Source organism: Phyllobates terribilis, unplaced genomic scaffold, assembly GCF_046119375.1.
Source record: "Phyllobates terribilis strain yellow unplaced genomic scaffold, ASM4611937v1 Scaffold_130__1_contigs__length_5004896, whole genome shotgun sequence".
In the NCBI taxonomy this organism is placed as follows: domain Eukaryota; kingdom Metazoa; phylum Chordata; class Amphibia; order Anura; family Dendrobatidae; genus Phyllobates; species Phyllobates terribilis.
Genome location: NW_027362890.1, coordinates 2,902,692 through 2,917,057, shown reverse-complemented (window position 1 = coordinate 2,917,057; position 14,366 = coordinate 2,902,692). Strand labels below are relative to the sequence as shown.

Here is a 14,366-nt window from a genome sequence, read left to right as displayed (position 1 = left end):
GTGCCATTTTACTGAAGACACATTTACAGTGTGTCTTCAACAAAATGGCGCGGACAGCGCGGTGCTACGGCGTCACATTCCTCCCCCGGCCTCCGGCAGAACAGGACGCTGCAGCACTGGAACACAGAGAAGAAAGGTGAGTATAACTGTTTATTTTTTTTTGTATGTGTGTACAGTGTGAAAGGGATGATGGGGCCACACATACCAGGATTATGGGTTGAGGGGACCATGCATATACCAGGATTGTGGGGTGAGGGGTACCACACATACCGGAATTGGGGTGATGAGGGGTACCACACATACCAGGATAGGAAGGATGAGGGGTACCACGCATACCAGGATTGGTGGGTGAGGGGTACCACGTATACCCGGATTGGGGGGATGAGGGGTATCACACATACCAGGATTGGGGGGTGAGAGGTACCACACATACCAGGATTGGGGTGTGAGGGGAGCCACGCATACCAGGATTGGGGATGAGGAGTGCCACGCATACCGGGATTGGGGATGAGGGGTGCCACGCATACCAGGATTGGGGATGAGGGGTGCCACGCATACCAGGATTGGGGATGAGTGGTGCCACACATACCGGGATTGAGGATGAGGGGAGCCACGCATACCAGGATTGGGAGATGAGGGGAGCCACGCATACAGGGAATGGGGATGAGTGGTGCCACACAAACCGGGATTGAGGATGAGGGGAGCCACGCATACCAGGATTGGGAGATGAGGGGAGCCACGCATACCGGGAATGGGGATGAGGGGAGCCACGCATACCGGGAATGGGGATGAGGGGTGCTACTCATACCGGATTGGGGATGAGGGGTGCCATGCATGCCAGGATTGGGGATGAGGGGTGCCACACATACCGGGATTGGGGATGAGGGGTGCCATGTATACCAGGATAGGATCATGGGGACAGGATGGGGGCAGCACAAATACCAGGAGGGGGGCAGCACATACCAGCATGGGAGACCATATATCAATAAAAATGCTCGCTACCCAGGAAAATGGCATAATGTAATATAGAAATAAACTCTGATCCGTGACTACAGCACAATTCTGTCCCTGGTGCCCGGCAGCTGAACGATGCACCAGATTCACTATGACCTCTACGCTTCTATGGAGCGTCTTACTCCAGCGCACCCGGGATCATAACTGGAAATGAAAACATCAGTTTTGATGAATTAGGGCCGTTATACCTAAAACTCCTATACAAGTTTAATGTCTCTGAATTTAGTGAATGAACTAGAACATTTCTTTAATTCTATCAAGGACTCAAAACTTCTATCTCCATCTAAAAAAATTGTAATCACAGCTGAGGGTTTGTTACATTCGTATCTTATAATGTCACCTTGTGTCCTGACCCCAAAAAGAACGGAGCACTTACCACAAGTGATGGTCCTGTTACTGTAAGTGTAAGAGTATTTCTGATATCCAGTGAAACAGAAAATAATATTGTTATAGCAGCATCGTCGTATAGCGCAGCACCTGAGGGAGCAAGAGAGTAATGTCACCGGGGCGAAACTATGATATGTTCATCTCCACCTGGGCCCTGGAGCAGTCCTATGTAACAGCACAGATAATGTAGTAGATGTCACCTGCAGTCCTATGTAACACCACAGATAACAGTGATAACTCTCTGAGTACAGATAATGTAGTAGATGTCACCTACAGTCCTATGTAACACCACAGATAACACAGTGATAACTCTCTGAGTACAGATAATGTAGCAGATGTCACCTGCAGTCCTATGTAACACCACAGATAACACAGTGATAACTCTCCGAGTACAGATAATGTAGTAGATGTCACCTGCAGTCCTATGTAACACCACAGATAACACAGTGATAGCTCTCTGAGTACAGATGATGTAGTAGATGTCACCTGCAGTCCTATGTAACACCACAGATAACAGTGATAACTCTCTGAGTACAGATAATGTAGTAGATGTCACCTGCAGTCCTATGTAACACCACAGATAACACAGTGATAACTCTCTGAGTACAGATAATGTAGTAGATGTCAACTGCAGTCCTATGTAACACCACAGATAACACAGTGATAACTCTCTGAGTACAGATAATGTAGTAGATGTCACCTGCAGTCCTATGTAACACCACAGATAACACAGTGATAACTCTATGAGTACAGATAATGTAGTAGATGTCACCTGCAGTCCTATGTAACACCACAAATAACACAGTGATAACTCTGAGTACAGATAATGCAGTAGATGTCACCTGCAGTCCTATGTAACACCACAGATAACACAGTGATAGCTCTCTGAGTACAGATAATGTAGTAGATGTCACCTGCAGTCCTATGTAACACCACAGATAACACAGTGATAGCTCTCTGAGTACAGATGATGTAGTAGATGTCACCTGCAGTCCTATGTAACACCACAGATAACAGTGATAACTCTCTGAGTACAGATAATGTAGTAGATGTCACCTGCAGTCCTATGTAACACCACAGATAACACAGTGATAACTCTCTGAGTACAGATAATGTAGTAGATGTCACCTGCAGTCCTATGTAACACCACAGATAACACAGTGATCACTCTCTGAGTACAGATAATGTAGTAGATGTCACCTGCAGTCCTATGTAACACCACAGATAACAGTGATAACTCTCTGAGTACAGATAATGTAGTAGATGTCACCTGCAGTCCTATGTAACACCATAGATAACAGTGAGAACTCTCTGAGTACAGATAATGTAGTAGATGTCACCTGCAGTCCTATGTAACACCACAGATAACAGTGATAACTCTCTGAGTACAGATAATGTAGTAGATGTCACCTGCAGTCCTATGTAACACCACAGATAACACAGTGATAACTCTCTGAGTACAGATAATGTAGTAGATGTCACCTGCAGTCCTATGTAACACCACAGATAACACAGTGATAACTCCCTGAGTACAGATAATGTAGATGTCACCTGCAGTCCTATGTAACACCACAGATAACACAGTGATATCTCTCTGAGTACAGATAATGTAGTAGATGTCACCTGCAGTCCTATGTAACACCACAGATAACACAGTGATAGCTCTCTGAGTACAGATAATGTAGTAGATGTCATCTGCAGTCCTATGTAACACCACAGATAACACAGTGATAACTCTCTGAGTACAGATAATGTAGTATTTGTCACCTGCAGTCCTATGTAACACCACAGATAACACAATGATAACTCTCTGAGTACAGATAATGTAGTAGATGTCACATGCAGTCCTATGTAACACCACAGATAACACAGCGATAACTCTCTGAGTACAGATAATGTAGTAGATGTTACCTGCAGTCCTATGTAACACCACAGATAACACAGTGATCACTCTCTGAGTACAGATAATGTAGTAGATGTTACCTGCAGTCCTATGTAACACCACAGATCACAGTGATAACTCTCTGAGTAAAGATAATGTAGTAGATGTCACCTGCAGTCCTATGTAACACCACAGATAACACAGTGATAACTCTCTGAGTGCAGATAATGTAGTAGATGTTACCTGCAGTCCTATGTAACAACACAGATAACACAGTGATATCTCTCTGAGTATAGATAATGTAGTAGATGTCACCTGCAGTCCTATGTAACACCACAGATAACACAGTGGTAACTCTCTGAGTACAGATAATGTAGTAGATGTCACCTGCAGTCCTATGTAACACCACAGATAACATATTGATAACTCTCTGAGTACAGATAATGTAGTAGATGTCACCTGCAGTCCTATGTAACACCACAGATAACACAGTGGTAACTCTCTGAGTACAGATAATGTAGTAGATGTCACCTGCAGTCCTATGTAACACCACAGATAACACAGTGATAGCTCCCTGAGTACAGATAATGTAGTAGATGTCACCTGCAGTCCTATGTAACACCACAGATAACACAGTGGTAACTCTCTGAGTACAGATAATGTAAAGATGTCACCTGCAGTTCTATGTAACACCACAGATAACACAGTGATAACTCTCTGAGTACAGATAATGTAGTAGATGTCACCTGCAGTCCTATGTAACACCACAGATAACACAGTGATAGCTCTCTGAGTACAGATAATGTAGTAGATGTCATCTGCAGTCCTATGTAACACCACAGATAACACAGTGATATCTCTCTGAGTACAGATAATGTAGTATTTGTCACCTGCAGTCCTATGTAACACCACAGATAACACAATGATAACTCTCTGAGTACAGATAATGTAGTAGATGTCACATGCAGTCCTATGTAACACCACAGATAACACAGCGATAACTCTCTGAGTACAGATAATGTAGTAGATGTTACCTGCAGTCCTATGTAACACCACAGATAACACAGTGATCACTCTCTGAGTACAGATAATGTAGTAGATGTTACCTGCAGTCCTATGTAACACCACAGATCACAGTGATAACTCTCTGAGTAAAGATAATGTAGTAGATGTCACCTGCAGTCCTATGTAACACCACAGATAACACAGTGATAACTCTCTGAGTGCAGATAATGTAGTAGATGTTACCTGCAGTCCTATGTAACAACACAGATAACACAGTGATATCTCTCTGAGTATAGATAATGTAGTAGATGTCACCTGCAGTCCTATGTAACACCACAGATAACACAGTGGTAACTCTCTGAGTACAGATAATGTAGTAGATGTCACCTGCAGTCCTATGTAACACCACAGATAACATATTGATAACTCTCTGAGTACAGATAATGTAGTAGATGTCATCTGCAGTCCTATGTAACACCACAGATAACACAGTAGTAACTCTCTGAGTACAGATAATGTAGTAGATTTCACCTGCAGTCCTATGTAACACCACAGATAACACAGTGATAACTCTCTGAGTACAGATAATGTAAAGATGTCACCTGCAGTCCTATGTAACACCACAGATAACAGAGTGATAACTCTCTGAGTACAGATAATGTAGTAGATGTCACCTGCAGTCCTATGTAACACCACAGATAACACAGTGATAGCTCTCTGAGTACAGATAATGTAGTAGATGTCATCTGCAGTCCTATGTAACACCACAGATAACACAGTGATAACTCTCTGAGTACAGATAATGTAGTATTTGTCACCTGCAGTCCTATGTAACACCACAGATAACACAATGATAACTCTCTGAGTACAGATAATGTAGTAGATGTCACATGCAGTCCTATGTAACACCACAGATAACACAGCGATAACTCTCTGAGTACAGATAATGTAGTAGATGTTACCTGCAGTCCTATGTAACACCACAGATAACACAGTGATCACTCTCTGAGTACAGATAATGTAGTAGATGTCACCTGCAGTCCTAAGTAACACCACAGATAACATATTGATAACTCTCTGAGTACAGATAATGTAGTAGATGTCACCTGCAGTCCTATGTAACACCACAGATAACACAGTGGTAACTCTCTGAGTACAGATAATGTAGTAGATGTCACCTGCAGTCCTATGTAACACCACAGATAACACAGTGATAACTCTCTGAGTACAGATAATGTAAAGATGTCACCTGCAGTCCTATGTAACACCACAGATAACACAGTGATAACTCTCTGAGTACAGATAATGTAGTAGATGTCACCTGCAGTCCTATGTAACACCACAGATAACACAGTGATAGCTCTCTGAGTACAGATAATGTAGTAGATGTCACCTGCAGTCCTATGTAACACCACAGATAACACAGTGATAACTCTCTGAGTACAGATAATGTAGTATTTGTCACCTGCAGTCCTATGTAACACCACAGATAACACAATGATAACTCTCTGAGTACAGATAATGTAGTAGATGTCACATGCAGTCCTATGTAACACCACAGATAACACAGCGATAACTCTCTGAGTACAGATAATGTAGTAGATGTTACCTGCAGTCCTATGTAACACCACAGATAACACAGTGATCACTCTCTGAGTACAGATAATGTAGTAGATGTTACCTGCAGTCCTATGTAACACCACAGATCACAGTGATAACTCTCTGAGTAAAGATAATGTAGTAGATGTCACCTGCAGTCCTATGTCACACCACAGATAACACAGTGATAACTCTCTGAGTGCAGATAATGTAGTAGATGTTACCTGCAGTCCTATGTAACAACACAGATAACACAGTGATATCTCTCTGAGTATAGATAATGTAGTAGATGTCACCTGCAGTCCTATGTAACACCACAGATAACACAGTGATAACTCTCTGAGTACAGATAATGTAGTAGATGTCACCTGCAGTCCTATGTAACACCACAGATAACACAGTGGTAACTCTCTGAGTACAGATAATGTAGTAGATGTCACCTGCAGTCCTATGTAACACCACAGATAACACAGTGATAACTCTCTGAGTACAGATAATGTAAAGATGTCACCTGCAGTCCTATGTAACACCACAGATAACACAGTGATAACTCTCTGAGTACAGATAATGTAGTAGATGTCACCTGCAGTCCTATGTAACACCACAGATAACACAGTGATAGCTCTCTGAGTACAGATAATGTAGTAGATGTCACCTGCAGTCCTATGTAACACCACAGATAACACAGTGATAACTCTCTGAGTACAGATAATGTAGTAGATGTCACCTGCAGTCCTATGCAACACCACAGATAACACAGTGATAACTCACTGAGTACAGATAATGTAGTAGATGTCACCTGCAGTCCTATGTAACACCACAGTTAATACAGTGATAACTCTCTGAGTACAGATAATGTAGTAGATGTCACCTGCAGTCCTATGTAACACCACAGATAACACAGTGATAACTCTCTGAGTACAGATAGTGTAGTAGATGTCACCTGCAGTCCTATGTAACACCAAAGATAACACAGTGATATCTCTCTGAGTACAGATAATGTAGCAGATGTCACCTGCAGTCCTATGTAACACCACAGATAACACAGTGATAACTCCCTCAGTACAGATAATGTAGTAGATGTCACCTGCAGTCCTATGTAACACCACAGATAACACAGTGGTAACTCTCTGAGTACAGATAATGTAGTAGATGTCACCTGCAGTCCTATGTAATACCACAGATAACACAGTGGTAACTCTCTGAGTACAGATAATGTAGTAGATGTCACCTGCAGTCCTATGTAACACCACAGATAACACAGTGATAACTCCCTGAGTACAGATAATGTAGTAGATGTCACCTGCAGCCCTATGTAACACCACAGATAACACAGTGGTAACTCTCTGAGTACAGATAATGTAGTAGATGTCACCTGCAGTCCTATGTAACACCACAGATAACACAGTGATAACTCTCTGAGTACAGATAATGTAGTAGATGTCACCTGCAGTCCTATGTAACACCACAGATAACACAGTGATAACTCACTGAGTACAGATAATGTAGTAGATGTCACCTGCAGTCCTATGTAACACCACAGTTAACACCGTGATAACTCTCTGAGTACAGATAATGTAGTAGATGTCACCTGCAGTCCTATGTAACACCACAGATAACACAGTGATAACTCTCTGAGTACAGATAATGTAGTATATGTCACCTGCAGTCCTATGTAACACCACAGATAACACAGTGATAACTCTCTGAGTACATATAATGTAGTAGATGTCACCTGCAGTCCTATGTAACACCACAGATAACACAGTGATATCTCTCTGAGTGCAGATAATGTAGTAGATGTCACCAGCAGTCCTATGTAACACCAAAGATAACACAGTGATATCTCTCTGAGTACAGATAATGTAGTAGATGTCACCTGCAGTCCTATGTAACTGCACAGATAACACAGTGGTAACTCTCTGAGTACAGATAATGTAGTAGATGTCACCTGCAGTCCTATGTAACACCACAGATAATATATTGATAACTCTCTGAGTACAGATAATGTAGTAGATGTCATCTGCAGTCCTATGTAACACCACAGATAACACAGTGGTAACTCTCTGAGTACAGATAATGTAGTAGATTTCACCTGCAGTCCTATGTAACACCACAGATAACACAGTGATAACTCTCTGAGTACAGATAATGTAAAGATGTCACCTGCAGTCCTATGTAACACCACAGATAACACAGTGATAACTCTCTGAGTACAGATAATGTAGTAGATGTCACCTGCAGTCCTATGTAACACCACAGATAACACAGTGATAGCTCTCTGAGTACAGATAATGTAGTAGATGTCATCTGCAGTCCTATGTAACACCACAGATAACACAGTGATAACTCTCTGAGTACAGATAATGTAGTATTTGTCACCTGCAGTCCTATGTAACACCACAGATAACACAATGATAACTCTCTGAGTACAGATAATGTAGTAGATGTCACATGCAGTCCTATGTAACACCACAGATAACACAGCGATAACTCTCTGAGTACAGATAATGTAGTAGATGTTACCTGCAGTCCTATGTAACACCACAGATAACACAGTGATCACTCTCTGAGTACAGATAATGTAGGAGATGTCACCTGCAGTCCTAAGTAACACCACAGATAACATATTGATAACTCTCTGAGTACAGATAATGTAGTAGATGTCACCTGCAGTCCTATGTAACACCACAGATAACACAGTGGTAACTCTCTGAGTACAGATAATGTAGTAGATGTCACCTGCAGTCCTATGTAACACCACAGATAACACAGTGATAACTCTCTGAGTACAGATAATGTAGTAGATGTCACCTGCAGTCCTATGTAACACCACAGATAACACAGTGATAACTCTCTGAGTACAGATAATGTAGTAGATGTCACCTGCAGTCCTATGTAACACCACAGATAACACAGTGATAACTCTCTGAGTACAGATAATGTAGTAGATGTCACCTGCAGTCCTATGTAACACCACAGATAACATATTGATAACTCTCTGAGTACAGATAATGTAGTAGATGTCACCTGCAGTCCTATGTAACACCACAGATAACACAGTGGTAACTCTCTGAGTACAGATAATGTAGTAGATGTCACCTGCAGTCCTATGTAACACCACAGATAACACAGTGATAACTCTCTGAGTACAGATAATGTAGTATTTGTCACCTGCAGTCCTATGTAACACCACAGATAACACAATGATAACTCTCTGAGTACAGATAATGTAGTAGATGTCACATGCAGTCCTATGTAACACCACAGATAACACAGCGATAACTCTCTGAGTACAGATAATGTAGTAGATGTTACCTGCAGTCCTATGTAACACCACAGATAACACAGTGATCACTCTCTGAGTACAGATAATGTAGTAGATGTTACCTGCAGTCCTATGTAACACCACAGATCACAGTGATAACTCTCTGAGTAAAGATAATGTAGTAGATGTCACCTGCAGTCCTATGTCACACCACAGATAACACAGTGATAACTCTCTGAGTGCAGATAATGTAGTAGATGTTACCTGCAGTCCTATGTAACAACACAGATAACACAGTGATATCTCTCTGAGTATAGATAATGTAGTAGATGTCACCTGCAGTCCTATGTAACACCACAGATAACACAGTGATAACTCTCTGAGTACAGATAATGTAGTAGATGTCACCTGCAGTCCTATGTAACACCACAGATAACACAGTGGTAACTCTCTGAGTACAGATAATGTAGTAGATGTCACCTGCAGTCCTATGTAACACCACAGATAACACAGTGATAACTCTCTGAGTACAGATAATGTAAAGATGTCACCTGCAGTCCTATGTAACACCACAGATAACACAGTGATAACTCTCTGAGTACAGATAATGTAGTAGATGTCACCTGCAGTCCTATGCAACACCACAGATAACACAGTGATAACTCACTGAGTACAGATAATGTAGTAGATGTCACCTGCAGTCCTATGTAACACCACAGTTAATACAGTGATAACTCTCTGAGTACAGATAATGTAGTAGATGTCACCTGCAGTCCTATGTAACACCACAGATAACACAGTGATAACTCTCTGAGTACAGATAGTGTAGTAGATGTCACCTGCAGTCCTATGTAACACCAAAGATAACACAGTGATATCTCTCTGAGTACAGATAATGTAGCAGATGTCACCTGCAGTCCTATGTAACACCACAGATAACACAGTGATAACTCCCTCAGTACAGATAATGTAGTAGATGTCACCTGCAGTCCTATGTAACACCACAGATAACACAGTGGTAACTCTCTGAGTACAGATAATGTAGTAGATGTCACCTGCAGTCCTATGTAATACCACAGATAACACAGTGGTAACTCTCTGAGTACAGATAATGTAGTAGATGTCACCTGCAGTCCTATGTAACACCACAGATAACACAGTGATAACTCCCTGAGTACAGATAATGTAGTAGATGTCACCTGCAGCCCTATGTAACACCACAGATAACACAGTGGTAACTCTCTGAGTACAGATAATGTAGTAGATGTCACCTGCAGTCCTATGTAACACCACAGATAACACAGTGATAACTCTCTGAGTACAGATAATGTAGTAGATGTCACCTGCAGTCCTATGTAACACCACAGATAACACAGTGATAACTCACTGAGTACAGATAATGTAGTAGATGTCACCTGCAGTCCTATGTAACACCACAGTTAACACCGTGATAACTCTCTGAGTACAGATAATGTAGTAGATGTCACCTGCAGTCCTATGTAACACCACAGATAACACAGTGATAACTCTCTGAGTACAGATAATGTAGTATATGTCACCTGCAGTCCTATGTAACACCACAGATAACACAGTGATAACTCTCTGAGTACATATAATGTAGTAGATGTCACCTGCAGTCCTATGTAACACCACAGATAACACAGTGATATCTCTCTGAGTGCAGATAATGTAGTAGATGTCACCAGCAGTCCTATGTAACACCAAAGATAACACAGTGATATCTCTCTGAGTACAGATAATGTAGTAGATGTCACCTGCAGTCCTATGTAACTGCACAGATAACACAGTGGTAACTCTCTGAGTACAGATAATGTAGTAGATGTCACCTGCAGTCCTATGTAACACCACAGATAATATATTGATAACTCTCTGAGTACAGATAATGTAGTAGATGTCACCTGCAGTCCTATGTAACACCACAGATAACACAGTGGTAACTCTCTGAGTACAGATAATGTAGTAGATGTCACCTGCAGTCCTATGTAACACCACAGATAACACAGTGATAACTCTCTGAGTACAGATAATGTAGTAGATGTCACCTGCAGTCCTATGTAACACCACAGATAACACAGTGATAGCTCTCTGAGTACAGATAATGTAGTAGATGTCACCTGCAGTCCTATGTAACACCACAGATAACACAGTGATAACTCTCTGAGTACAGATAATGTAGTAGATGTCACCTGCAGTCCTATGTAACATCACAGATAACACAGTGATAACTCACTGAGTACAGATGATGTAGTAGATGTCACCTGCAGTCCTATGTAACTGCACAGATAACACAGTGGTAACTCTCTGAGTACTGATAATGTAGTAGATGTCACCTGCAGTCCTATGTAACACCACAGATAACACAGTGGTAACTCTCTGAGTACAGATAATGTAGTAGATGTCACCTGCAGTCCTATGTAACACCACAGATAACACAGTGATAACTCTCTGAGTACAGATAATGGAAAGATGTCACCTGCAGTCCTATGTAACACCACAGATGACACAGTGATAACTCTCTGAGTACAGATAATGTAGTAGATGTCACCTGCAGTCCTATGTAACACCACAGATAACACAGTGATAACTCTCTGAGTACAGATAATGTAAAGATGTCACCTGCAGTCCTATGTAACACCACAGATAACACAGTGATAACTCTCTGAGTACAGATAATGTAGTAGATGTCACCTGCAGTCCTATGTAACACCACAGATAACACAGTGATAGCTCTCTGAGTACAGATAATGTAGTAGATGTCACCTGCAGTCCTATGTAACACCACAGATAACACAGTGATAACTCTCTGAGTACAGATAATGTAGTATTTGTCACCTGCAGTCCTATGTAACACCACAGATAACACAATGATAACTCTCTGAGTACAGATAATGTAGTAGATGTCACATGCAGTCCTATGTAACACCACAGATAACACAGCGATAACTCTCTGAGTACAGATAATGTAGTAGATGTTACCTGCAGTCCTATGTAACACCACAGATAACACAGTGATCACTCTCTGAGTACAGATAATGTAGTAGATGTTACCTGCAGTCCTATGTAACACCACAGCTCACAGTGATAACTCTCTGAGTAAAGATAATGTAGTAGATGTCACCTGCAGTCCTATGTCACACCACAGATAACACAGTGATAACTCTCTGAGTGCAGATAATGTAGTAGATGTTACCTGCAGTCCTATGTAACAACACAGATAACACAGTGATATCTCTCTGAGTATAGATAATGTAGTAGATGTCACCTGCAGTCCTATGTAACACCACAGATAACACAGTGATAACTCTCTGAGTACAGATAATGTAGTAGATGTCACCTGCAGTCCTATGTAACACCACAGATAACACAGTGGTAACTCTCTGAGTACAGATAATGTAGTAGATGTCACCTGCAGTCCTATGTAACACCACAGATAACACAGTGGTAACTCTCTGAGTACAGATAATGTAAAGATGTCACCTGCAGTCCTATGTAACACCACAGATAACACAGTGATAACTCTCTGAGTACAGATAATGTAGTAGATGTCACCTGCAGTCCTATGTAACACCACAGATAACACAGTGATAGCTCTCTGAGTACAGATAATGTAGTAGATGTCACCTGCAGTCCTATGTAACACCACAGATAACACAGTGATAACTCTCTGAGTACAGATAATGTAGTAGATGTCACCTGCAGTCCTATGCAACACCACAGATAACACAGTGATAACTCACTGAGTACAGATAATGTAGTAGATGTCACCTGCAGTCCTATGTAACACCACAGTTAATACAGTGATAACTCTCTGAGTACAGATAATGTAGTAGATGTCACCTGCAGTCCTATGTAACACCACAGATAACACAGTGATAACTCTCTGAGTACAGATAGTGTAGTAGATGTCACCTGCAGTCCTATGTAACACCAAAGATAACACAGTGATATCTCTCTGAGTACAGATAATGTAGCAGATGTCACCTGCAGTCCTATGTAACACCACAGATAACACAGTGATAACTCCCTCAGTACAGATAATGTAGTAGATGTCACCTGCAGTCCTATGTAACACCACAGATAACACAGTGGTAACTCTCTGAGTACAGATAATGTAGTAGATGTCACCTGCAGTCCTATGTAATACCACAGATAACACAGTGGTAACTCTCTGAGTACAGATAATGTAGTAGATGTCACCTGCAGTCCTATGTAACACCACAGATAACACAGTGATAACTCCCTGAGTACAGATAATGTAGTAGATGTCACCTGCAGCCCTATGTAACACCACAGATAACACAGTGGTAACTCTCTGAGTACAGATAATGTAGTAGATGTCACCTGCAGTCCTATGTAACACCACAGATAACACAGTGATAACTCTCTGAGTACAGATAATGTAGTAGATGTCACCTGCAGTCCTATGTAACACCACAGATAACACAGTGATAACTCACTGAGTACAGATAATGTAGTAGATGTCACCTGCAGTCCTATGTAACACCACAGTTAACACCGTGATAACTCTCTGAGTACAGATAATGTAGTAGATGTCACCTGCAGTCCTATGTAACACCACAGATAACACAGTGATAACTCTCTGAGTACAGATAATGTAGTATATGTCACCTGCAGTCCTATGTAACACCACAGATAACACAGTGATAACTCTCTGAGTACATATAATGTAGTAGATGTCACCTGCAGTCCTATGTAACACCACAGATAACACAGTGATATCTCTCTGAGTGCAGATAATGTAGTAGATGTCACCAGCAGTCCTATGTAACACCAAAGATAACACAGTGATATCTCTCTGAGTACAGATAATGTAGTAGATGTCACCTGCAGTTCTATGTAACTGCACAGATAACACAGTGGTAACTCTCTGAGTACAGATAATGTAGTAGATGTCACCTGCAGTCCTATGTAACACCACAGATAATATATTGATAAATCTCTGAGTACAGATAATGTAGTAGATGTCACCTGCAGTCCTATGTAACACCACAGATAACACAGTGGTAACTCTCTGAGTACAGATAATGTAGTAGATGTCACCTGCAGTCCTATGTAACACCACAGATAACACAGTGATAACTCTCTGAGTACAGATAATGTAGTAGATGTCACCTGCAGTCCTATGTAACACCACAGATAACACAGTGATAGCTCTCTGAGTACAGATAA

The 14,366-nt window shown here is 41.4% G+C and overlaps 1 protein-coding gene across 1 annotated transcript in view; it reads right to left on the bottom strand.

Moving 5' to 3' along the window:
- LOC141203886 (acidic phospholipase A2 jerdoxin-like) overlaps positions 1-14,366 on the bottom strand; it is a 57,374-nt gene that overhangs the window by 950 nt on the left and 42,058 nt on the right. The window contains exon 3 of the mRNA XM_073663861.1: positions 1,391-1,491. Coding sequence (XP_073519962.1) covers positions 1,391-1,491 — 101 coding nt within the window. The remainder of the gene's footprint in view (positions 1-1,390; positions 1,492-14,366) is intronic.